The sequence below is a fragment of the Talaromyces atroroseus genome (assembly GCF_001907595.1).
Source record: "Talaromyces atroroseus strain IBT 11181 chromosome Unknown scaffold_7, whole genome shotgun sequence".
In the NCBI taxonomy this organism is placed as follows: Eukaryota; Fungi; Ascomycota; class Eurotiomycetes; order Eurotiales; family Trichocomaceae; genus Talaromyces; species Talaromyces atroroseus.
The window spans coordinates 321,612-345,785 of NW_017971439.1; the positions used below are offsets into that span (position 1 = coordinate 321,612).

The window sequence follows — 24,174 nt, forward strand, 5'->3', positions numbered from 1 at the left end:
GGGCTGATCCTAAAATGGTCTGACGGTACTCGGCTCGAAGAAGTTCTAGCCATGCAAGTTGCTAGAGCAGCTGGTTTCCCGGTTCCGCGAGTGATTAGCTATGGTGAGCATCCTGACACGCCACATGCGCCGGTCTCAATTCTAATGACTCGTTTGCCTGGCGTAGAGTTAGGCCAGGTATACGAGGCACTGAGCAGCGAGGACAGAGCTTCAATATTGAAAGAGCTACAAGGCTATATAAGGGTTATGCGTGGGTGGCCAAATCCGTGGGGCGGGAACAGGATCTGCTCTGTGGAGGGTACTGCAATTAGAAGTGTTCGCATTCCTAGTCACTTGGCTGGTCCATTCGAATCTGACAAGGAGTTCAATGAATATTTGATCCGGTTTTCATGGTCAGGCGGTTTTCCGTCTGAGGCAGCATATAACAACGCACTCAGCGTCGCTAAAAGCATAGAGAAAATGCCGCACCGTATCGTCTTCACCCACGGTGATCTGAAATCTCATAACATTCTGGTAAAAGGAGGCAAAATTACAGGGTTTCTAGACTGGGAATCTGCGGGCTGGTATCCTGATTACTGGGATTTTACTACAGCAATAAGGGTTACCCGAGAGGACTTCTGGTGGTACAACTTTGTACTTGGACTTGGAGGCGACAATTATCTGCCGGAACTGGATTGTGAACGTGCATTGACCTCTTTAACAAGCGCCTCTTATTACTGGTGATATCGTGTCTAGACTCCAGTTGGGTTGTACTTTTTCCATATTGTTCTACAATTACGCAGTGCAGTAATGGCTTCTGTCTGCAATACTAATTGGCAAGCTAGATCGAGTTTTTTTTTTTTTATTTTCCCAAGTACAGGCGGATTTCTCATCTGTCTTCTACATCTGCTACACAGTGTATAAACTAAATTTGACTCTGGCATCGGAATTCTAACAATCGTCACAAAACCTTTGCCATCTAGGGCATCTTTTGTTTCACAGCGTGCTGCTTGATAGACAAGCTCAACAACCAGTACGTGAGCCCTCAGGTCTCTCCTTGACGACGCAGGAGTCTTAAGGGTATGCTCATGCTCGAGTCCTGCTGCTATGTACCTGCAAAATGACAATTGAATCCGGATCTGTTCGAGACAGCTTAGGCTTATCCAATCTGTCGCCTGCTGCTGCCACAGTCCATGATATATATCCTCAACCAAGAGTCTTCTACTTGAGTGCCTGGAGTTCTTTAGTCATTAATCAAATCTAATCATAACCATAGGTATTCTATATACTTCGCCAAAACGCCAATCCCAAACATGTCATATGCCTTGATAATATTTTTCATAAAACGCCGTCCAAATCCGCCACACATAACAATACACATTCGTGCCGCGTTTTTATATTCCGAAAGAGACAAACAGAAAACAAACATCATTGCGAAGCCAGCGTCTGAAACAGCTTCACCAGCCCCATAGCAGCACCAGCCGCCACACCACCGACAATCACCATCTGCACACCCCCGTAAACACCACCCTTCACATTCTCGCGGCCCTTCCACCCCGACACAAAACAGGTCTTGCAGTACCCAAAGAGGAAAAGAGCGACAGCCATGGTCGCAATAGACCATTTCAGCGCACTAAAAGCGTCCTGCGGCCCAACAAAGAAGTAGGGCACGAGCGGCACAAAACCGCCGATGAAGTAACCCAGAGCAATGGTGAGGGCACACGTGACAGCGCGCGAGCCTGAGGGTTCGGGTAGTGTGTGGTGGAAGTTCATGAGGAAGGAGGATAGTTTGGGGGAGTCGATGAGGTGCTTGGTTAGGTCAGAGACGATTTGGGCGGGAAGATCGTAGGGCTCGAAGATGTCGGCGATGATGGTCGTGGTAGCGTCAAAGTCGGTAAGGGTTTGTTCGCGGGTTTTCTTGAGTGTTGCGTGGTATGATTCTCTGATATGATAGTTAATACTATTAGTATATATAGACGGTCGACAGAAAAAGAAAAACTCACTCTTCACTCTTCGCACCCAGATATCCACCCAATCCCATCGAGATAGCACCGGCAATCAACTCGGCCAAACCACCAAAAACAACCACCTTGGTATCATCGAGCGTCGACAGACCGGCAGTCAGGGCAAAGGGCACTGTCATGCCATCCGACAAGCCGATAATGGCATCTGAGATGACACGTGCGTCGATAAAGGGCTTCTTCTCGGCGCGGCTATTGCAGACAGCAGCACCAGCTGCTGAGGGCGAAGAAGAAGAGGAAGAAGCAAAGTCATCGCCGGATGCAATTTCTAAGTCTTTGCTATGTCCTAAGGGGAGGTGTGCTTCTTTCTCTGAATCCGAGAAAGAGCTCTCAGAAACGGGCGAGTATTGGGAGAGGAGGGCCTTGACTGATGAGAACGACATGGTTTCTTTTGTCGGTCTATGTCTTTGTCGGTGTGGTATGTTGTTGTTCCTCTCGAGTCTCAGAGACGGACGAGGCAAAACAGGAAGAGAAAAGAAAAATAGCGAGCACAGATTATTTACATGTCCCGTGCTTGTGCCACGAGGCCGTGGAAGCCGCCGGCAAAGGGCCACACAGAAAAGGAAGAGGCCAGGCATGACCAGCCTGCATGCCTTTGCACGTTGCGGCGTTCCTGGCTGCTGATTGGCTGGGCGGCGCAAGGGGCACTAAGGAATTAAGCATCGCCAAGCGCTAGTGCGGGGATGCATGATAGATCTGGCCAATCAGACGCGTGTAGTTTCTCAGCGGGAGCTCGTCACTGGCTGGGCCAATGAGGGGCCAGAAGGGATGCACGTTTGGCCTTCCTCTCTGAACTAACACAACCATATTAGATTAACCAACCATGCTGATAGTGATTATATAATAATACAGAACATAAAACAATAATGCAGATACAACTGTTGGCTGTTGCACTCGTTACTTATGCATGCTATCCATGCTGCGCTTGTCTTGGTACGGTTATCATGTGAACCTATCAACAATGCTAAATGCCCACCAAGCATGACCAGGGGGTTTACTGTCTACCTAGCTAGGGATCACAAGGCTAATAATGATGCCAAGGATATTTTTAATCATGTATTTTGGTATACAAGTCTTCTTTTAGTACTACAAGCTACATCCCTCATTGCATGGCCAGACTCGGGTGCAATGACAACAGACACAAGAAAGGGATGACAGAAGAGAGAAATAACAGAATGAAGCTGGATTATTTACTAAACTGTCTCGATCATTATCTAGAAACTGATAGCATCCATTGCTCCGACTCCTAAGTCAATGACGATATACCCTTCACGCTTGCACTGAGTCAAGGCCTACCTAGGTAAAGCGTGCCTAACATAGTAAAGCGTAAACCTAATCTTTATCATCTAGCTTCTTCAACCAATTAGAGCAAAGCTAGCGAATGCTTTCGCATCAGAATCGACATTTGCAGTCTGTATAGAACAATTAGTCATGACGGAATAAGCTGACTATATCTTCTTCTTACAGTTGAAGTAACACGGTGTTGAAACCGACTAATATGCGTCTTGATGTAGACTTGCTAATATCAGCACAATAAACAGTACTGATTTGTACTCTGATCGATATTTCACCCTTTCATCACAATCGAGTGTATTATATCACCCTGCGATCTTATACGTGTTTATAGAAAATACCAAGGTAGTATGGGTGAGAGATACATAGTGCACAGACTGATAAAAGGAAACAAAAGAAAGCATAATTGAGAAATGCCACAAGAACCCCTCCAGGTAACGACATTTCAGCCAAATCTTTGAACAGAGCACCCATTACTAGCCAGTTAGCTGAAACATAACACTTCCCAGAGTCAGATGCGGTAGTCAAATTTGTTAAACAACGCAATACGGATAACATTATAGTACTAAGATAGTACTAAATGATCTCACTTCTCTACACTAAACCAAGTCAATGGAGTATAGGTGTAGATTAATTTCTAGAACAATGAACCTGCGGTACCCTCCCTGTACACCGACTCAAATTAATATTCAGCAAAGCTCTAGAACCAGAGCCGAGGTAGCTACCGATTGCCCAAATAGCACTGACGACATGCAAACGAAACTCTGGCTTTTTCTCCGCCTGCTCCAGAAAAGCTAGCCAGGGAAGAATCAGATCCCGTGCCACGACATGTTAGCTCAATAAGCGGGATTACTCGTTATGAAGTCAATTGTTGCAAGGCATCATTGTGGTGGAGGATCAGCTAGATCATCTATCTGCGGCCGAGCGGACTGTCCGCACGCTCTTAGATTGAGATCGGACAATTCAAACGTGGTCCCACCGCACATACTGTCAGAGTATATCTATATCGTCAAGCATGGGAAATACGAGGAAGCAGAGCAAACCGCAAGCCCTCGGCGCTCGTCAAGACCCCTCAATATGCGCCGAGGCAAAAGAGTTGCTAGCCGAGATTCATGAGTTGGTTAATGGCATGGGCCGGGAGGGGGCAAGTTTGAGGTTTACCAGGCTGAGGAGAAACAGCTTATTGAGGAGCTGACCACTGAGCTAGAGAAAGGAGCATGATGATTATGAGCAAGAATCAATGTTAAGGATTAACTTTGTGTTTGTTTTCCAATTATCCACAAACCAGCTTGCATTGTTGATCTACGTTGAAATCTAAGTATTTCCACTGCCTAGAAATTGGGGGCCATGGATGGAAAAATGGATTTACTATTTCTATTGATATTCGCATTCACATTCCCGGTTATTGTGACATTCCATCACTTCTTCTCAAACATTGATCTAGAGAAGGCTAAAATATCCTTCAGTGATATCCTCCAATGGAGCCTGGAGACTCGAGAGCTCTAGTAGAACCCATGTCTAGGGCTTCATTGGGCCAAGCCCCAAACTTGCCCTATTTTCCTAATCTAGATAAGATATGGACACCGCGCACTAAACCCCAATAGGCAATAGTACCCGACAAACGCGTGCCCCAGGCAGAAACAGGTCTCGTGATAGCGCCCAATCGATAACTGAAGAAGAAATCATCGCGCGGACTACTGCCCAATACTACTTAATAGCAGTTTTTAAGAATCCTCCCACCGCTTCGCGATAGCAGCAAGCCCCGTGCTGATTGTGGCGGGGCTCCAGCCAACCAGCCTGTGAAATCAAGGATGCTTATCTATAGTATCTGAGAGCTGCCGCTAAGACTGCTGGCCCCTGTCAAGCTCTATCCATGCATGCTACTTAAACTAGAGCTAGGTGTCTCTCTCTCTCTGCAAGGGACCTCACAGAATCCCACGGTAACAACCCGCCAACCCGTCAACATGGCCGAAATGGCGGCGAACAAGACTGCAGTGGACATCCAGGATGAGAGCCGACTGGCGCAGCTGGGATACAAACAGGAGCTGAAGCGCGATTGGACGCTGATGCACAACTTTGGTGTTTCGTTTTCGATTATTGTATGTGGGCGGCAAACCGTTGCATGTGGGTATTGCAGCTAATACTCCTCAGAGCGTGATCACTGGTATCACAACGTTGTTTAGGTATGCACTATCACGGATCTACATGCATGTGCTTCAGATTGAGCTAACGCTGTTGCTAGCTATGGGTTAACTACGGGAGGGCCTGGTAGGCTGCTAACACTGTCTATTATCACTACCGATACTGACTTAGGGCAGCCGTGATGGTCTACGGATGGATTGTCGTCGCCGTCATGACCTTCTTCGTGGGACTTAGCATGGCCGAGATTGTCTCAGCCATCCCAACGAGCGGCGGGCCGTACTTTTGGGCTGCCATGCTAGCGCCGCAGAAGTACGCTGCATTCCTGTCCTGGCTGACAGGCTGGTTCAACTTTGTGGGACAGGTAAAACCCACTCTATCCACTTCCAGTAGATATCTTATAGCTGATGCAGTTGTAGTTCGCCGTCACCACTGGTATCAGTTTTGGATGCGCAGAGCTGATGGCCACAGCCGCATCTATCAAGACCGGGTGGACAGCAACAGCAGGACAGACGGTTGGGATATACGCCGCAATCCTGGTCAGCCACGGTCTGGTCAATACATTTGGCGTGCGTGTCCTACGCTATCTCAATAACTCTTCCATCATTCTGCATAGTCTCGGCGTGGGCAGCCTGGCAATTGCGGTCGTCGCCAAGGCCCCAACACACCAAACGGCAAAAGAAGTCTTTCAGCACTTTTATGATGTAAGATTCATTTTATTCCTGCTCCCTTTTTGAAGTACGTTTTTTTTGACTCCTTACTCGCTTAAAACAGGGCACAGGCGATCCAGGATGGTCTGTCCGCGCTTCACCCGCATATGTTGCTATTTGCGGCATTCTCATGAGCCAATATACCATTACTGGTATGCGCTATCCCGTGTCAAGCATAAAACAGATAGGAAATGGAAAAGCCTAACATCAAGCAGGCTTCGACGCCTCCGCGCATCTGTCTGAAGAAACCCACCGAGCAGACTGGAGTGCCCCAATCGGCGTGCTCATGTCAATTGGCGTATCAGCGCTGTTCGGCTTCTTCCTGCTTCTCTGCCTGCTCTTCTCGATCCAAAACTTCGACGCAACGGTCAACTCCGATACTAACTACGGCGAACCCGTGTTCAAGATTCTCGTCGACGTCTTTGGCGAAGACGGTGCTCTGGTCCTCATTAGTCTGATCATAATCTGCGTCTGGCATTGCGGTCTGTTCAGCATGACAAGTAATAGCCGTATGATGTTTGCGTTTTCGCGGGATGGTGCCTTACCCCGCTTCTTCGACCATGTCGACCAGCGATTCAAGAGCCCCGTGCGAACTGTCTGGCTGGCGGCGTTTCTTGCCTTCTGCCTCTCGCTCCCATCTTTGGGTAGCTCCGTCGCTTTCTCAGCGGCAACTAGTATTGCAACAATTGGATTGTATATCAGCTATGCTTTGCCGATTCTCATCTCGGTGATCTGGCCGCAGAACCTTGTCAAGGGGCCGTTTGATCTCGGACGATTCTCAAGGCTAGTGGGCATTATTGCCTGTACATGGGTATTTTGACTCTTTTTCTTTTCCTCTCTTTTACTAATCACTGTGCTAAACTTTGTCCCGCAGGTCGCCTTTATCACTATTGTCTTTTGTCTCCCCACTGAAAACCCCGTCACCGAAGAAACTCTCAACTATACCCCTGTCGCCGTCGGCATTGTGCTGGTGGCTACGTTAGGGGTGTGGATTCTGTGGGCACACCGATGGTTCAAGGGACCAACGCGGCATATGGAAGAGATAGAGGCGGAAATAAGACAGGACGCAGTACAGGAAAACGTGGAGGTGGAGAAGAGCGGTTTGAATGGCTGAATACCTACGCAATTTCTTTCTTGGATTGTCAATAAATGCTACGGTATGGCATTTATAATCTGTAAGTAATATTTAGTTACTAATTATTTGAGGCGAGAAGCCAAGACGTGGTTCTTCGAATTTGTATTTGTAGTTCGTCGCTCGTATTTCTCGTGTACCATTCAGTTAACATATAATCTCATTTTAATGATATAATTACTTTGACAAACTCTAGCCAAATACCACAAATCTTCCATCTTAGTTGTCAGTTTTCACTTAGGGTTGAGTCCTAGTAAATGCCCGGAGAACACCAACATCTACTACATACTTTCTAGCGTCATGCTTTTCTCAAGGTTTACCCAGTTTTTTTCTGTTTATCCTCATTCGCGAACCCATACTCATTCAGTTTGGCTTATCTGCGCAGTGCGGAGGGTCGGACGGTCGAACATTCTAATTTATGTTATCATCAAATCCTATCTACTCTGCTATCAGACGTAAACGGAGAGAGGACCGTAGCCACCACGCTGTTGTGAGTGGAGCCACTGAAATCCCCTTTTCTACGAAGATGAGAACTCTAAAGATTTCTATACGGTTGTGATCGATGCTCGATTATTTATGATCTGGATAACCATGTCGTATCGAAGAAGTTCGGGTTGATGACTACATATGTGGGAATCAGATCACCTACTCCCAGCTTTCCATTTATCCCATCCCTTTTCTTGTAAAGTTTTCTAGAATATTTGGACAGGCCTAAATCTCTGATGTTGTTCATTTATAGTCTTCAGGAATTCACCATCCAGCACAATGAGGCAGTGGGTCCGCCGTACACGTGCCCTACATGCCCTAATTTCGTTGCATCCCAAGGAAGAGTTCGAGGCTGGACTCGTATTATGTCATCGTCCTATTAGATCAAATCTTGCAAGTAATGATAATTCAGTTTCCGGTTCCAGGTATAGTCTTATGGAACATTCGCGCTTTGTTCTACATGCTTGCTAGATTCAGACTCTAACTATTAAATAGACTCATAAGTCATAGGATTGATTCTATGCCTCAAGATATGTCAAATACTCCCAAGGTAGTGATATTGAATAGACAATATTGAGATTCTCAAACAACTTCAGAAATTTCCAGATCGCCCGTCTCCTCTCTAATTCTCTGTAACTTGGCCTTAAACTCAGCATTCTCTTTGTCAATTCTTTCTTTCATAGCTGCCCACTCTAGATCACATTGTTGCAGCTCTTTGATCTTAGCTTCTACAAATAACTGGATTTTGGTGTCTTCGACCGATGCAACCTTATCAAGATCTGGCAGAGTCTCCCTCAGAGAAGACCAGGCTACATCTTCGTGGAAGCCAAAGCAGGAATAGACTAGCTCATGGAACCAGAACTTCCCATCATACAAAGACTGTTGCATTAGTACACCCATAGATGTTTTCACTCCTCTTTTGTCATCTTCCTCTGTTAAGATTTCAGTGAACCTTTAATAGCCTTTCATACCGGAAAAAATCTGCACTGTCCTAATTTGATGGTCTTTTGAGCAGTACCCAACATGGAGGCGAAAATAGCATTGATATGGTGCAGCATATGCCCATTCCCAGTCAAGAACGGCAACAATCCGTAACTCCTCCTTATTGTTGACAAGGATGTTTCCATATCGCAGATCGTCGCAAATAAGTTTGAATGGACCATAATTATACTCTTTGGCAACAAATATCGGTATGATCACTCTGAATATATTATTATAAAGGTACTTGTTGCGAGCGTCCTCCGGATTGTCGACAGAATTTGGCTGCGCGACCAAGTGTTGTAGATCTTGTTCAACAACCTGAAAGTACTCTCTAACCGAAGAGCAACACTTAGATCTATAGACTTTAGTATTTTAGCTTATTATAGTTAAAAGTTTCTGGCCATGAAGAGCTCTGCAAACTCACGTCCCACCCTGATACCCCCGTGGCTTTCGATTTCATTTATTTCCAGCGACAGGGGTCCTGGCTGAACTTCAGTACCTGAGGGGTTTGATAAGGCGCCAATGTGCGGGAAATTATGCGATGAAAGTTCAAGGTAAATGTTCGCAACCTGCCGGAATATAGTCTCCAGTTCCCTATCCTCCATGTCGGATCTCAGAGTATAGCCATAATCCTCCGTCCGCTGACGCACAATCTCATCCAGAGGCAGGCCGTCAATAAATTCCATGATAATATACGGCCCCAGACCCAAGGGGTTGTCAGCTGCGCGTCCCCAAGTTATAATCGATGGGACAGGGATTTTTGTCTTTATTTTAATGAATTGCATTGTAATAACCTCCCGGTGAACTTTTTCATCGCCATCCATGATCTTGCCAGGCACGGCAAAGCGTACCATCCATTGCACACCGTCGTTGAATCAGATTCGGCAACTCCAATTGAATGAGCCGCATTTATTCTCGACAAGTTCAGAAGGGAGATTATTGCGAAAGCCGGAGACCCATTTTGCTATCTTCGTCTGCTTGGCGTCGTTGAATCTACCGGACCACGCAAGAGATTCTTCATCATGAGCTCTTTGAGCGCGCTCGTCCCAGTCCATATCAACAAACATTAAACGTTGGCAAGAAGAAATTGCTGGGGCAAACGATAATCGAGGGTTGGTATAGAATTTTGGACTAAGCGGAACGGAGGAATGGTCGCCTTTTGTATTATCCCTTGATGTACACTAAACAAGTCGAAGAATGGGTCTTCTAACATATTGTTATGCTCTTGAACTTGTATCTTCTATGGAGTAAGAAAGTTAGTATATGATAAACCATTAGCCGGCTATCCCAACATTTCTTTTCTCCTCCGCTCTTGAGAAGATTGGCCCCAGGATACTATGGCTTCCATGTTTTTCTGATCTGCGCTTTGGTGACAGCTGCTCTGTCGGCTTTCTGTTGCTCTGTATATTTTGGATCGTTCAAACTTGGCGCTGTGGTACCGGAAGTGTTTCCGGTGGTGCTGTTGCTAGTTCCACCATTGTTGGCGTTGTTATTATTGCTAGACATTGGCAATATTCTAAGTGAATAAAAATTGGTGGGTGTAAGATATGGGGAAAAAACGGCGCTTGACAGGTGCTCTGTGGAGTAGAGAACCAAATGGACCAGGAATCTACCAGATGGGTATCTGTTCACCTTTTTAATCTTTACAACTTCTCACTCGATGGATAATTCCCGACTCCGAGAACGCCCAGGTAGATAGCGTGCGCTGCTACTTATTGCGGCTAGTATCTCATTGGCTGGTAAGCTGCACCTTCGTCGTGTTTGCGATGCAGTGCTCATGTTTCTACCTACTATCAGCCCGCGGTTAGGCAATTGTCTGCTTTTATCATAGTCCTCTCCCATTTCACCCTCCCCAAATTCCAGCGTGCAGCTGATAAGAAACCGACGTCGACTTGTCGATAAACCTTATCCATAAGTAAAAAAGACCAAGGGGGGGGGGAGCTGTTGTTGAAGCTATCAGTAGGAGTGGGTTTTAGGCAGCCCTCTAGCACTATTCACAACACTGAGAATAGTCGATAATCTATCTTTATTATGCGAGTCTGATATAATTAATAGGCCATATCAACTAGATTAAGATCATTAGTTATAAGTGACGCTCAAATTGATTTGAAACATAATAGTTATGCCAATGTGCTCGGTTCAAAGTCGTGAAAGATATAGAACTTGATCCAAACAACATATATCGGGAGACAAAACCATCTACCTGATCGCTCGCTATGAATAAAAATAGGGAAGATAAAAAAAACCTGCTCCAATGCATAGATAAATTCCTTGGTGTGCATGCCAATTCGTGAATGTGGATGATCGTGTCAATGATCGTGTCCGGAGGAGATCAAGAAGACGGGGGTAGGAGCGTAATTTTAATGCCTGCTCCCAGGTGTATTAGTACTTTATCACCGAGAGATTAACAGAAAGAGCCATACAGTTTCGTAGAATCCTTATCCTGAACCGCAGTGACTCCATTACTCCAGAATCGACTCTTGTACGCCGGGAAGGAGGCATGATTCCACATATTGACTAGGACGCTATCAAAATAAACGCCGTCAATGATCTATTAATTCACAAGTACTTCAGACAGACGAAGAAGAACGAGAAAACAAACCTCTGTGTCTGATCCTTATAATCCTCATCATTAACCTCCTTCATGGAAACCTTCACGCCATCCTTGGAAAACTGGATGTGCCGCTTCTCCATTTTAGCCCTGGTCTTTTTGCTAATGTCTTGAACGATAGTGTAGACGACAAATCCGACTGCGGCCAGGACGCCGATGACGAGGAAGAGGATGATTAAGGGAACGATGCTGTTTGTTCGTGCCATGATGTTTGTCTCTTTTTCTTTTCGATTCAATTTTTTCCGTGTCAACTTTTTCGACTGAGTAATTCGGTTGCCTGGACCAAGACCTTGGCGCTTAGACTCGATTTCTTCGCTCAAACTTCAGAAAGGACAGTGGGCACGGCAAAGGTGAGAAAATGGAGAATACGTGGTAGGAATGTGAGGGGGAAGAGAGAAGAAATGATACAGAATGCAAGAAGAAAGAAGAAAAAAAGAGGGGACGCGAGGGTGGAATGATAATCCGCCCTGAAGAAAATATGCCGAGCCCTACGGGGCAAGCCGCAGTGCGGTTCACACAGCGAATCATCATGCAGAAGCAAGCGCCAAGCTGGCCAATTAATCACATGCCTGCGTGTGCATCTATATTTAGGATGCTGGCTACCCCATACTACGTAATTACCCCGTGTTTAGCCTAATACAGCATAGCTAGCTACTGTATACATATCTAGATGTGGCAATGGCATATGTACTATTTTGAATGTACATATATAAGCGTAGATATCATCAAATATATCACGAAATAAATGATTGAGATTGGAGTAAACAAAATACCATTCCAGGTCTGCCAAGATCAAGTGATCTGGTTATCATCGATAGCGTCATGATGACTAAGGAGTCGATCTGCATCCATTCCCATACAACATGACATCGCATACTCTTGTCTCCAATATCTAACCAATATTCTACTATACCTATTCCAATTGATAGCTTAAAGACCTGAAATCCTCCTCCTTTTTCACTGAAATTGACATAAAAAATGGTCTATCTCCCCATCTTCCCCATCTGCTTCCAATGCGGCACCGACCAGAATCCGTGTCATTGCAAAGTCGTCGGGCCGACGTTGGGTATCTCTCTCTCTCTCTCTCTCTCTGTCTCTCGTTTAGCTTGGGCTATAGACGGTATACTGACGAGATTAGGCTTTGTGTCCTGTGTCGTTGCAGGGGTTAGTCGATGTCCTACCACGCTTTTACATAATGTGTGTATACTAAGACTCATGATATTGTAGGTAATCTGCTGGCCGGCATCGATATTCTGTGGATGTAATGCGACGAAGACGGGGAAATGGTTAGTCTGCCTCTTATGTTTCCTCATTCTATTGGAAGCCAGATTGGTTGACTGTGTGTTTAGTATGCTCGGGTTTCCGGTTAAGTTGAATGGGGAAATTAGTAATTTTATACCGATTTGATGTATACATCCTATATGGTTGGGTTTGAGGTGCGATTGTAATAGTTATAAGACTATGTGATATATTCATGTCTACTTGCTACCCATTTAATTGATCAAGCCAAATCTTAATATAAAGCTACTCCTGCCTATACATTTATTACCAAGCTACCTACTGAGATCAAATTCAATACAAAACGAAGCACAAACTAGACAAGACAAAAGACATCATACGCGGCAATACAAGGTATCTTGTTCCAAAAGACAAAAACAAAACCGTAACAGCAAGCAAAACATAACATAACAACATAAAGAAAAGTTCCACCCCAACTAATCATCGCATCGCATGGCATTGTTGGCGTCGTCCAAATTATATATGACAATAAGGCTTGTCCGTTATCATAAGCGCAAAAGAAAAATCTATTTGAGCTTCTCTTTCAACTTTTGGAAAAACCCACTAGCGCGGTTCTTCTTCTTTTTCTCCTTCTCCTTCGCGATGTCCTGAGTAGCACCACCAACCGGTTTAGATTCTGCGGTTGATTGCCCAGCAGCAACACCCGTGGTCACTGTGGGCTGAGTCTGGGTCGTCGTCGCGGGTTCTTGCGCAGCAGTGGTCGGCGGAGGCTTGCTTTGTGGCGAGACAGCGGCCGATTCGATGGGTTTGTTGTCGGTAGTAGCAGCAACAGGAGCAGTGGATGTGGTGGCAGCGGTGGTCGTGGGTGCTGGCTCACCTGCTTTGTCGGTTGTAGGAACTTTCTGTTGCAATTCTTGCTCAACTTCTTTCTTTTCGCCAACAACAGCTTTGCTAGCTGCTGCCTCGGGGTCTTGATGCGCCTGTTCTAGGGAGTCCTTCACGACCCCGGGAACCTCGGGAGCTGGCACCGCGGCAGGGCCATCTGTAACTGCGACTTTATCTTGGAGTTCCTTCTCTACATTTACCTTTTCCTCAACAGCTTCTGCGTTTGCGGCTGCTTCTGGGGTTTCGTGGGCCTTTGAAAGAGACTGTTGGACAACTTCCGGGACATCATTGGCTGCGCCAGCGCCCTTCTGAGATTCAAGAGGCACTTGCGCCGCAAGCGCAGCCGTGGTTGAAGTTGGATGCGCGGATTGGATGGTGAAGCCGGGCTCAGTTGTTTGAGGAGGGTTCTGGGGCAGACTGGACTCAGGAACGAGGCCAGCACCCTGCGGTGGCACTTCGAGAGCATCGGCCGTCTTAAAGTCTTCCTTATTTGGAATGACAGGGTTGCTTGCGTCTGCTTCATAGGCCTCCTTATCTGTCCTGACGGTCGATTCCACGGTGTTGCTGTGAAGAGTACTGGGGTCCGGAAGGGGGTCTCCGGGATTCAGCTTCACCGGATTTCCGATGCCATTGGTTGCGGGAATAGGATTTACGGATAATTCGTTGGGCGTCTCTGGGAATCCACCAGGGACTGAATCTTTGGTCTCCTTTGCAACACCGCCCGCCAGCTGGGCGGTGGTGGATTCGGGGGTGACGCCAGCCATAACAGCAGCAGCAGTGTTTCCTCCTGCCAGCGAAAGGAACTCGGGTTTATCGGTGTTGGGGGCGGCGGTCAAGTCCTCAGGCAAGAGGACGTTGTTTATGTTGTTATTTCCGTCGTTCTCTTGACGAGCGTCGCTGTCGGTGAGCCAGATTCCGTCGACAACAAACTGAATAAGTCAGCGAGGGAAACGGAAGGGTCAATGTCTGGTTGCGAGTATGATAAGGGGGCGACGGCGATGGCGGGGCAGAAATAAGAACTTAAAATGTGGTTGACTGAAAGGCAACCAAGGCGGTGAGTATGACGTCACTGAATGACGCGCCGCAACGCTCAGGCTGTGCACCCTTTTTTTTCTGCCTTTTGGATTTAATATGATTCTCGCCAGGCAGAATGTTTTATATTGTTTATTGATCTGCAACTGCAAACTCGGTGCCTATGCGTGCATTGTGATTCGCCCAGCCCTTTAAAGCCTAAGATGGGCGTCGCGGGAAAGAACAGACCAGAACAGAGTAGAAGAGAACCCGTCCAACGCACCTTGTATTGTATCTTTTCATTTGTGCTCGGAAGCTGGACCTCCTTTTCAAAGACATCGCCTCTTTTTTCCAATTGAATCGTCTTGCCCCAGTCGTCGAAGGTGCCGCTGACAAACACCTCGTTCGCCTCGCCCGGCCTGCAAGAAGACGTGTGTCCATTAGTAGAGATCGCCAATGTGCTCGGCGGAAGAGGAAAGCCGTACCATCGAAATGTGAAACTGCGCATCGTACCGGCAAGTCAAGTCCGGGCAAAGAATTGTAACTAGGCCGGGGCGCGTGTCGATGAAAAGGAAACGTCGACGGCCGATAGGCACAATATAGAGAGAGTATCCCACTCGTACAGCGAAAGTGGTGGGTGAGGAAGAGCGCGGGGAGATCCGTCGGCGAAGGTGGTTTGGGTCACGATCCTCGGCTGAGCCAATCACAGCCCGGCATACTAGACAGTCACGACCACACCGCTCTATGTCGCTGGACTAGGAGAAATGGGTTTTGTATGAGACCGACCGCCAGGAATCAACTGAATGCGATACTATACGCACTATATAATAGAGGCCGTCCTAAGGCACAAGGTTACGATCAGGCCGACAGTGCAGTACGTGGACCAATCCGACGACGCTGTGCTTGGTGCCTCAGGCAGGCGCCAAAAGGGAGCTTGGGCCGCTCTGACGTAAGCATGCCTGAGGCAGCAGCTGTGCTCACTCGATGACTTCAGCACATTTCATAATGAGCCAAAATTAAAAGTGTCTCGGCCGCAAACGGAGCAGCCAATCACGAGGCGGGGTTGTTTCTAGAAGTGCTCTGGAAGAGGCTTCCATGCATCGATGGTAGGCGCGCCCCCCCCCTCGACGATGCAGACCGAACTCAGAAACAGTATGTACCTAGGCAGCGAGAGCTATAATGTCCGCGCTATGTGCTGCAGGCCCTTTCTTTATTCGTGTACGTAGTCAAAGCACACCGCATTCGCAAGTCGATTAATGGTAGGACTATCGTAGAGGCTGGTTGAGTGACGCCGATATGAAGTGACAGATGCCCCGCTCTCCAACCTCCAGTGAACACCAGTGTCTGCATCTGCAGAAAATACTCTTGCTCCCACCTTGCTTGCTGGCTTGCTACAGTATTTGCCTCGCTCTGCCTGCCGAGTCTTCGAAAGCGCCCCCTCCCCTCCTGCCGTTCGCTCCTCCTCCTCCTCCTCCCCCCACCTTCCCGCGCAGATCACGCGTCTGTGACCTTTTTTCTTCTTCAGTTCTACCCCAGACGCCGCCTCTTCTCCTCCTCTCTTTTCTTTTTTCCACCGAAGAAAAAAAAAATCAAAAATAGAGACAACAAATTGCCTCTCGCCGATTTTCATCCCAGGCTTTTTCTTTTCTCGTCCATTGGCATTCGCTCTTGACCCCGCCCAATATTCTCTCTTCTCCCATCCCACTCTCACCAGCCATCCAGTGCGTGCATGGTCTTCCCCTCGATCACGAAGAAGAGGCCCAGCCCGGCCCATCCAACACCAGCCCGCCGAGATTCTCCAATTCCGCGCCGATTTTATTTCAGCCGTCGATTCGAGTCGACTACGCCCCGTTGAACCAGCTGCCGGACTTCCCTCTCCCCCTCCCGTCCGGAAAGATGGCCTCCAACTCCAGCTTTCCGGGGACGAATCCCTTTGCTGCCGGAGCTGCGTCGCCCTTTGCAAAGATATCCGAAGAGGAAGAATATGAAGTGGCTTCGCCAACCGATCCCCGTTTCCGGCATTCGCATACCACTTCTGGCGGGACGGCGTCACGGAGCCCGTTTTCTGGTGGGGCTGGCAATGACGATAATGAGGACGGCAGTGATAATAATAATAGCAAAGGCAGTACTGGCAGCCTCTTCGGAAGCTCCTTCCAAGACAGAGAAGGCGTGGGTTTCACCGCCGATATCACATCCACCTCATCCGCCCAAGGCTTGCCGAATAATTATGCAATGGGTCGACGCACATCCGTGTCTGCCGAATCTTTGAATCCCACATCTTCCGGGTCTGACAGCTGGAGCCCGCCATTCCATCCGAAATCAGACGATCAGGTATCGCGATTGAAGAAAGCCGTCAGCGGGAATTTTCTCTTTTCTCACCTGGACGACGAACATCTCAAGACGGTGTTGGACGCTTTGGTCGAGAAACCCATCCCCGCCAAGGATATCAAAGTCATCACCCAAGGCGATGCTGGTGATTACTTTTACATTGTCGAAGAAGGCGCCTTTGGCGTCTTTATTCATCCATCGGGGGCGGCACAATCCGGGCTGGATGGACTCGGAAATCAAGTTGGGAGTATAGGCCCCGGGGGATCATTTGGAGAGCTGGCATTGATGTACAATGCACCACGAGCCGCAACCATCCTCTCGCTAGATGCAAAATCCACTTTATGGGCTCTGGATCGCATCACATTTCGGCGGATTCTCATGGACTCGGCCTTCCAACGCCGACGCATGTATGAAGCGTTCCTTGAAGAAGTGCCACTCCTCGCGTCTCTGAAACCGTATGAACGGTCCAAGATCGCAGATGCATTGGACACCATCAAATACGCAGCGGGGTCGATAATCATCAACGAAGGCGATCCTGGAGACGCCTTTTATTTACTAGAATCTGGCGAAGCCGAGGCCACCAAGGCAGGGATGTCTGTGAAGTCGTACTCGCGAGGCGACTACTTTGGCGAATTGGCTTTACTAGACGATAAACCTCGAGCAGCCAGTGTCATAGCCAAAACAGACGTTAAAGTGGCGCGACTTGGCCGTGACGGATTTAAGAGGTTGCTAGGACCTGTGGAGCAGATTATGAGGAGGACAGAATACGATGTCGACCCTTCAAAGACATCTCCATAACTTTGTTTTCTTCTTCTTGTTCTTTCCATTCTTATATCGTTTTCTTCTTGTTTGTCAGGTTTCGTTTGTCTTGTGTTCTCTTATACACTCGTTTGCACTTGGTTTGAACTTTGAAGTGACACCCAGTCTGGAACACGCAGCAAGTTAAGTTTAATTCCATTTGTTGACATATCAATACGTACCTGGATATACCGTAAGGATATTTCTATTTATTGCGTACTTGGCCTAGGGAGTGGTTTTGAGTAGAGACGGGCTGGGGTCTGCATCAGCAAGCGGCCTGAGTATTAACCTCGTCGATTCATATGCGGGATTGGGTTTGAATCTAGACAAGGGTCCTTAACCGTCTCATACCTGCAGTAGTGACTGGTGCTAGCAATAAAAACAACTAGTTCAGGCAATAATAAACACAGTTCTTCCCGGTGCTCATCATGTTTGAGCTTGACCGAAGGTCTAGACACCATTGGACCCCAGGAGTTATTATTATACCGAGATTGCTATGTATCAATGCAAAAGCGAGCTCAGCCTCAAGGCATGGTCGCTTACTCCAGAACTTTGAAGCGAGATGCTCTGTCATTCGTCCTCGAGGATCCGAGTCATCTTCAAAATATGCATGACCCCCGGCAGGGATGCGATGATAAGCTTGTTGTAAGCTTTTTACAGGGGATAATTTCCGTGCATGTATGCTCTGATAATAAATGGACTGCCAATGGATGGCTGGTATAATTAGAATGACTGATAAAGTAATCTCCAGCTGACAGGTTGAGCGCTCGCCTCAAATTGCCCGGGTTATGGAGCTTTTCATAGTACGGACATTCTAAAGGGGTTATAGCCACGGTGTATTCCTCCTGCCGAGGTCGTCATTGAGATCAGCAGTTATAAAGATTGGTGTTTTCCTACCTAGGTACGCCAAGTACAAAGTAAAATATACCTAGTAGATTTTTACCTCCTACACACCATACCGAGATATCTGACAAGACCTGAATGCCGGGACTCATTGCTATAACGTCTAGTGAACAGCCAACATGCGCCCATCAGCTCACTTCATCCATCTACTCTCCCTCTTCTCCCTCCTCTCCCTTTCTCACGCAGACTCAGTACTCTTCTCTCAATTTGTTGGCGCCACGGCCATCCCTGCGACCTATGTCGGGACCCTGTCAGAGGCTATGAGTATATGCACCAACTACATCCATCAAATACCCAATCCATCTGGTCTCCCCGCCACCGCATTCAGCCAGATTTTCCAAGAAGATGTCGACGGCGTGTGCAAATTTTGCTCTAGCCTTGCACAGACTAGAATTGATTCTTGCTGCGGCCAGGCGAGTTCAAGTGCTTGTTTTGCTGGCTTTGGTGGCGACGCAGTGCCGGCCACGGCATCGGCATCGACAACAGCATCAACATCAGCTGGCGGCTCGACGATAATCTCTTTTCCAACGTCTGTTGCAGATAGTGCTTCTTCAACTACGACGTCGGCAACTGCTACCAGGACCGCAGCTGCAGCTACATCGTCAGCTATAACCACCACGTCGGCATCCAATGCCAATCAACATGCAGCGGTATGTGCTTGGAGCTCTTGCTATTTCTTACGTAGCTACTCAGTCGTCAAGCTAATGCATAAGCTTCTTTTTGTAGGTGCACCTTGTCCAACCCATCGCTATTGCCTTGCTCGGCTTATTGATCTGATACTATCCGCCTTGTTTTCGCGCTGTCAGACCCAATGACCAGCGTTGATGGCTACAAACATTGTTCGTAGTTTCTGTCTTGCCTTTACATGTCTGATATAAGCTTTAACAAGGCGGTTAATGATACTTGACTGTATTACTTTTCTTTCTTTCATACTGTACCCGTCAGTTATGGGATTTTATTTGCCTTTTCTAAGGTGGAAGAAATGTCAGAATATCAAATCTGGGAATAAACATTAATATTTAATCTTGCTAATAGAAAGACGCCGATTACTTGCCTACCCTACTACTACCTGTTAGCTAGATTATTTACTAGCTGTGTATGATACTAATCACACATTGCTCGCTGGTCAGTGGAAACGGCACACGGCTAACTACGAAGGGAGATCGACCATTCATTGTCAATGACTGATGCTATGAATTTTCAGATTTAACTTCATCTGCAAGAGCCTGAACGAAGCAACAGCCGGCGAATCGTGTGGTTAACTCAACTAGTCCGCGTTCGTCATCGAGGGAAAGTTCCTGGTTATTATTTGCAGTTTGCAGCATAGGGGGAAAAAAATGCTTCAACCCACTAACAGCTGCAAAAGGAGGAGGGCAGATGAAAGTTGAACCCCCATACCTTGAAGTAGGTACCTAGCTAGGTAAAGGCGGGGATGATTCGCAGCTGATGCTGCCCCAAAAATGCCGCCGGAAGTCATGTTTCTTCCTGTGACCGGACTCATACTACCTAGGTAACCTTCATTGAGTGGAGACTTACAGCAAGTTCAACTTGAAGTGTTTTAAGAGACGTCATTAGCCCAGAAAAATGAGATTGTAGGATAAGTGATGAATATTGAATTGCTTTCGTCTTCAATGTCATGCTCGAGTTCCTCCCTAAATCGGCTGTTAATTACCATGGACAGTAGTGAGTCCACACCTAGATCAGCAAATGTACACTGATCGGTGAGTTAATCTGCCGAAAGCCCAGTTTCCTCTAGGATTATTGTCAGAGCCGCTTTCCACTTGTGGTCAGATTTAGGTTGAGGGGGAGGCCGATGTGAGACGGAAGGTTGAACATTTGCTGTTGGAGGTGTTTGCTTGATTTCCATCTTTACAGGGCTCTTTTGAACCGGAAGTTTTTCAATACCGTGGGCGTCAACCGGTGCTGTTGAAGAAATTGTAGGCACTACTGGTGGTCTTGGTGCCACAGGAAGAGCAGCAGCAGCAGTGACAGCGGAAGCAGTCAGGTTACTTGCAGGCGCTTTTGGGCCGTTAAGCTCTCTGCCCTCTACAGCTGCTTGTAACACCATATTGAAAGCTTTACATGGAATACCCCTCGGCTGCCACTCAGTTTCAGCACTGAGAAAATACAGAAGTCTTGGAAAGAACAAGGGAAACTTACCGCTACACCCTTGAAAGAAGCTGTAACCCCCTCATCATCAAGGACAATCACGTCGCCCTTATATATTGTTCCTTCTGAACGGATCATCTTAACATACAGTTGGTATGTGACTGTATAGCTGACGCCCTTGAAAATCTGCAAGGGATCGCATCCTCGGTTGACGTATACCTGTCGATCTAAATCAGTGGTGCCTTTAGCGTTCATGGTGAACCCAGCGATTTGAGTGAATCCATCAATTATAGCAGGATGACAAATAATATTCCCGTCTCTCTTGACATTGCTAAGGCTAACAGTGCTTTGTGCCTCGAATGCACACGTTCAAAAAACGTTCTCAGGATCGGATTGTAGGTAATATGAAGTAGTTGATCTAGCTTGCTCGACACGTCGCTAGTTTGGTCTCCGAAGAGGTAGACATGAAGTTTTGACGCCATAATTGAATTTAACGAGTCCTTCTAAACCGGATGAGTCTGGGGATCCAAAGATATTGAGACACTCTCTTCTCTGGTGATGATGGACATGGCTTTATTCGAAACTAGCATGTATAGCTAGCCTGGGCAAACTAAATCATTGCTCTTTCTGGCCGGAGCTTGGTTCAAAGCTGCCATCTGCCGAGAGGAGGTAAATCCGGGGTTCTTCTTCTTGTAAGTTGGCGAGGCCGTGAAAGGTGGACTGCGAAACCCGTTTCGGGGTTATTCCAAATCGGGGAATTTTCCGATTCCGATTCCCGCGCCCGAGACGAAGCCCTAACTTGAAGCGAGAATATTATAGACTAGGCGTACCAGGAAGCTCAACCTGGCGTTCCTATTGCTTCTTATTGCTTGACTAAAGCCGTAGTGTAGCGGGCTAGATTACATGGCCTGCGCTTAACATGATCAAGAGGGCCCAACAGTTTTACTATCATTTACCCTTACAGAGACATCCATAATGACACCTCCCATTCCACCAACCAAATGGATCTCAGAGTGGCAATGCAGCAACCAAGGTCCGGACCCGGTTCAATCGCAATTGAAGCTGTCAAGGGTCTGTTAATCGGTGGAGCTCGGGTGATAATGACTACAAGCAGACCTGTTTGCAATGCAGCTCGATCTTGTCAGCAGATCTATGAGAGATACGGTTCTGACGGTGCGGTAACTTTGACTGGTCCCATTCAACCAGGGTTCAGCACAAGACTTCAACGCGCTGGTCGATTATGTTTACTCCAAGGAAGGCCTAGGGAGGTCACCTTTTTCGCAGCTATCTCAGACTATGGAAAGGAGATTGATCGTATAGATGCTTGTCAATGTTATCCGATTCCTGGGCGCTATCGTACGGCAGAACAGAAGTAATGGGTTCATTACAAGACCTACAGTCGCAGTGTTGCTATTATGTTTCAATCATGGCATATTCGGTGGTGATAGTTTGTATGCCGAGCCAAAGCTTACCTTGGAAACACTTCTTCGTCGATGCGAATGCGAGAGCTGGTCTGATTATCTCTCCCTCTGCGGTGCTATCATTCGATGGACACGGGGGACGGGGCTAACAGACAGCAACAAGCTTGTAGCCTCGACAATAGAGAAAGAAGGGGCATTGACATTTTCTACTAGCGAGATGGCACCCAATATTTTGGCAATATTAAGTGACACTACCTGTGTCGGGGACTCTTCAAAATGTCGGCGGGTTATCCCTATATGTCGAATTTGTTCCAAAGTTATCTATACTTAGCCATGCCTGTACGCAGCAAGACGTAAGTCAGTAGTCACCTGCGAGATAATATCATACAATGGTATTATTTTTTATATCTATTTCAGTGGTAGAGGCCTGCCGTTGGTCGCGTTAGAGTCTGTCGTACTCGGTGCAATAGGTAACTGAAAAACATCTAACCGGCCCCTACTGCCTAGTCATCCGGGTGCGTGATAATAACTGGTTATAGTTTTAGCTGCTTTAATATGGTGCCTTGCCTGTATAGTACTAGTCTGGGCTAGTGTCATGCAAGTTGGTTTCGTAACATGGTGGGTTACATGCTGTATTCGGAATAGCGGTCATAATCCGCTGTCACTATCACATTCTCCAGCGTCTCTCGTAGAGTCCTCGGAACTTTCTCCTTCCAGGTCGACATCTTGTGAGTCTGTATCCTCCTATGTGTAAAACTATTCCGACTTTGTTCTACGGCGGCAAAAAATTGAGTGACCATGGTATTAAGTTTGATACGTCATCATCCGTGGGACCTGAGATTGTGCATTGACCGTGACCGTCTTTCGTCTGGCCTTTTCATCTGCTTTACACCAAATTTTCGAGATAGCCCTAGAAAGACTGCCGGATTATGGCCGCCATTGCGCCTTTCGAGGCAGTCGACGTCGACTTCCTATTTGGTCTAAGCGCCGACACCCGCCAATATGCGTACACAAACAAACGCGACTTCCTCGCCATCAAACGGCGAGAGTGTTATCGCCTTTGGCTTCTGAATAGAAGTGAATTCATTGTGTTTCACGGCATAACCGAGGACATCTACCACAGAGACTTCCCCGATTCCCGTCTCACAGATACCTTCTTACCACGTCTCGGAGTTCTTCTAATTCTAATGCCGTCGTACACTCACGGGGTAACCCAGGGAGTTTTCTCCGCAGAGCTGCTTTATAAGCTGCAGAGTATGGGTCGCCTAGACAAAAGCCTTCGGTTTTTGGAGAACGCCGGTCGACGGGGGAAAGACCGAGAGAAGCAACCCGACAAATCGTATCAGCCACGGCGCCTGCCAAGGGGCCGCAGCACAAAGTGGCCCACCCTAGCGGTCGAGGTCGGATACTCGGAGGATTTGAGAAAACTGCGGTTGGACGCTCGATGGTGGATAGAGAATTCAGGGGGAGACGTGAGAACGGTCATCGTAATTTCTGTGGAGCAGGACAAGAAGGAGATAACATTCGAGAAATGGGGGTACGACCAAGGGCCGACTAAGCAGTTCCAAACAATGCTGTCTGAAGGCAAGAACGGAATTTGTGCCACCAACCAGAGCCCCCTTACGATTACGTTCGAAGATCTCCTCCTCCGCCCTGCACAAGGAGAGCAAGAAGGAGACATCAGCTTCAATACAGATGATTTGAAAGAAATGGCAACAAGAATATGGGAAATGCAAGACGAGGAAGCAAGGATGAAGGAAAAGGAAAGGGAAGGCGAGGATGAAGATGAGGAGTATGAAGAGGAAGACGAGAATGAAGATGAAAAATAAAGAATGATAACAGAGAAAAGAGAGACAAGACGACTTGCAGATGGAGGTGTCTGGGATAGATGGTTAGAATAGTTTGAGAGTGCTTAGACAATTCCTCGAGGTAGTACAACAATAGAATAACCTGCTAAATATAGTGCAAGGAACGTAAATTCGTAGATGTCCTTCCAGTACGACTATAACTACTTTGGCACAAAGACAGCTTCCACATTGTTTCCATCCAAATCAGAGATGAAAGCCGCATAGTACGGCTAGCGGCTCATCTCTTTTCGTATTCCTGGTCGTCCATTGTCACGCCCACC

General features: G+C 47.2%; 9 protein-coding genes across 9 annotated transcripts, besides 2 other annotated features; 4 read left to right on the top strand and 5 right to left on the bottom strand.

Annotated features, from left to right (window-relative positions):
* Positions 1-1,407: 1,407 nt before the first annotated feature.
* On the bottom strand, positions 1,408-2,383 carry UA08_05578 (hypothetical protein; the record flags this gene model as incomplete). The annotated part of the gene is made up of 2 exons (XM_020267864.1): positions 1,408-1,921; positions 1,983-2,383. 2 exons carry the CDS (start codon positions 2,381-2,383, stop codon positions 1,408-1,410), a joined length of 915 nt encoding a protein of 304 aa, XP_020118881.1.
* A 2,874-nt stretch (positions 2,384-5,257) lies between these two features.
* UA08_05579 (hypothetical protein) lies at positions 5,258-7,256 on the top strand (the record flags this gene model as incomplete). The annotated part of the gene is made up of 8 exons (XM_020267865.1): positions 5,258-5,392; positions 5,445-5,476; positions 5,536-5,561; positions 5,612-5,796; positions 5,852-6,136; positions 6,207-6,294; positions 6,358-6,953; positions 7,017-7,256. 8 exons carry the CDS (start codon positions 5,258-5,260, stop codon positions 7,254-7,256), a joined length of 1,587 nt encoding a protein of 528 aa, XP_020118888.1.
* Positions 7,257-8,342: 1,086 nt separating this feature from the next.
* On the bottom strand, positions 8,343-9,565 carry UA08_05580 (hypothetical protein; the record flags this gene model as incomplete). The annotated part of the gene is made up of 4 exons (XM_020267866.1): positions 8,343-8,692; positions 8,732-8,932; positions 8,986-9,096; positions 9,166-9,565. The coding sequence occupies 4 exons, from the start codon at positions 9,563-9,565 to the stop codon at positions 8,343-8,345; spliced, it is 1,062 nt and encodes a 353-aa protein (XP_020118883.1).
* A 1,580-nt stretch (positions 9,566-11,145) lies between these two features.
* Positions 11,146-11,558, bottom strand: UA08_05581 (hypothetical protein; the record flags this gene model as incomplete). The annotated part of the gene is made up of 2 exons (XM_020267867.1): positions 11,146-11,266; positions 11,344-11,558. The coding sequence occupies 2 exons, from the start codon at positions 11,556-11,558 to the stop codon at positions 11,146-11,148; spliced, it is 336 nt and encodes a 111-aa protein (XP_020118878.1).
* Positions 11,559-13,157: 1,599 nt separating this feature from the next.
* On the bottom strand, positions 13,158-14,995 carry UA08_05582 (hypothetical protein; the record flags this gene model as incomplete). The annotated part of the gene is made up of 2 exons (XM_020267868.1): positions 13,158-14,405; positions 14,771-14,995. The coding sequence occupies 2 exons, from the start codon at positions 14,993-14,995 to the stop codon at positions 13,158-13,160; spliced, it is 1,473 nt and encodes a 490-aa protein (XP_020118877.1).
* A 1,388-nt stretch (positions 14,996-16,383) lies between these two features.
* Positions 16,384-17,613, top strand: UA08_05583 (cAMP-dependent protein kinase regulatory subunit; the record flags this gene model as incomplete). The annotated part of the gene is made up of 1 exon (XM_020267869.1): positions 16,384-17,613. The coding sequence occupies one exon, from the start codon at positions 16,384-16,386 to the stop codon at positions 17,611-17,613; it is 1,230 nt and encodes a 409-aa protein (XP_020118880.1).
* A 1,022-nt stretch (positions 17,614-18,635) lies between these two features.
* On the top strand, positions 18,636-19,293 carry UA08_05584 (hypothetical protein; the record flags this gene model as incomplete). The annotated part of the gene is made up of 2 exons (XM_020267870.1): positions 18,636-19,166; positions 19,243-19,293. 2 exons carry the CDS (start codon positions 18,636-18,638, stop codon positions 19,291-19,293), a joined length of 582 nt encoding a protein of 193 aa, XP_020118885.1.
* Positions 19,294-20,242: 949 nt separating this feature from the next.
* Positions 20,243-20,880, bottom strand: UA08_05585 (hypothetical protein; the record flags this gene model as incomplete). Its single annotated transcript, XM_020267871.1, has 2 exons — positions 20,243-20,614; positions 20,677-20,880. The coding sequence occupies 2 exons, from the start codon at positions 20,878-20,880 to the stop codon at positions 20,243-20,245; spliced, it is 576 nt and encodes a 191-aa protein (XP_020119246.1).
* Positions 20,881-22,560: 1,680 nt separating this feature from the next.
* Positions 22,561-22,662: a repeat region (Identified by RepeatMasker using a combination of RepBase library and repeat library created with RepeatScout).
* Positions 22,663-22,664: 2 nt separating this feature from the next.
* Positions 22,665-22,729: a repeat region (Identified by RepeatMasker using a combination of RepBase library and repeat library created with RepeatScout).
* A 246-nt stretch (positions 22,730-22,975) lies between these two features.
* On the top strand, positions 22,976-23,875 carry UA08_05586 (hypothetical protein; the record flags this gene model as incomplete). The annotated part of the gene is made up of 1 exon (XM_020267872.1): positions 22,976-23,875. The coding sequence occupies one exon, from the start codon at positions 22,976-22,978 to the stop codon at positions 23,873-23,875; it is 900 nt and encodes a 299-aa protein (XP_020119245.1).
* Positions 23,876-24,174: the final 299 nt, after the last annotated feature.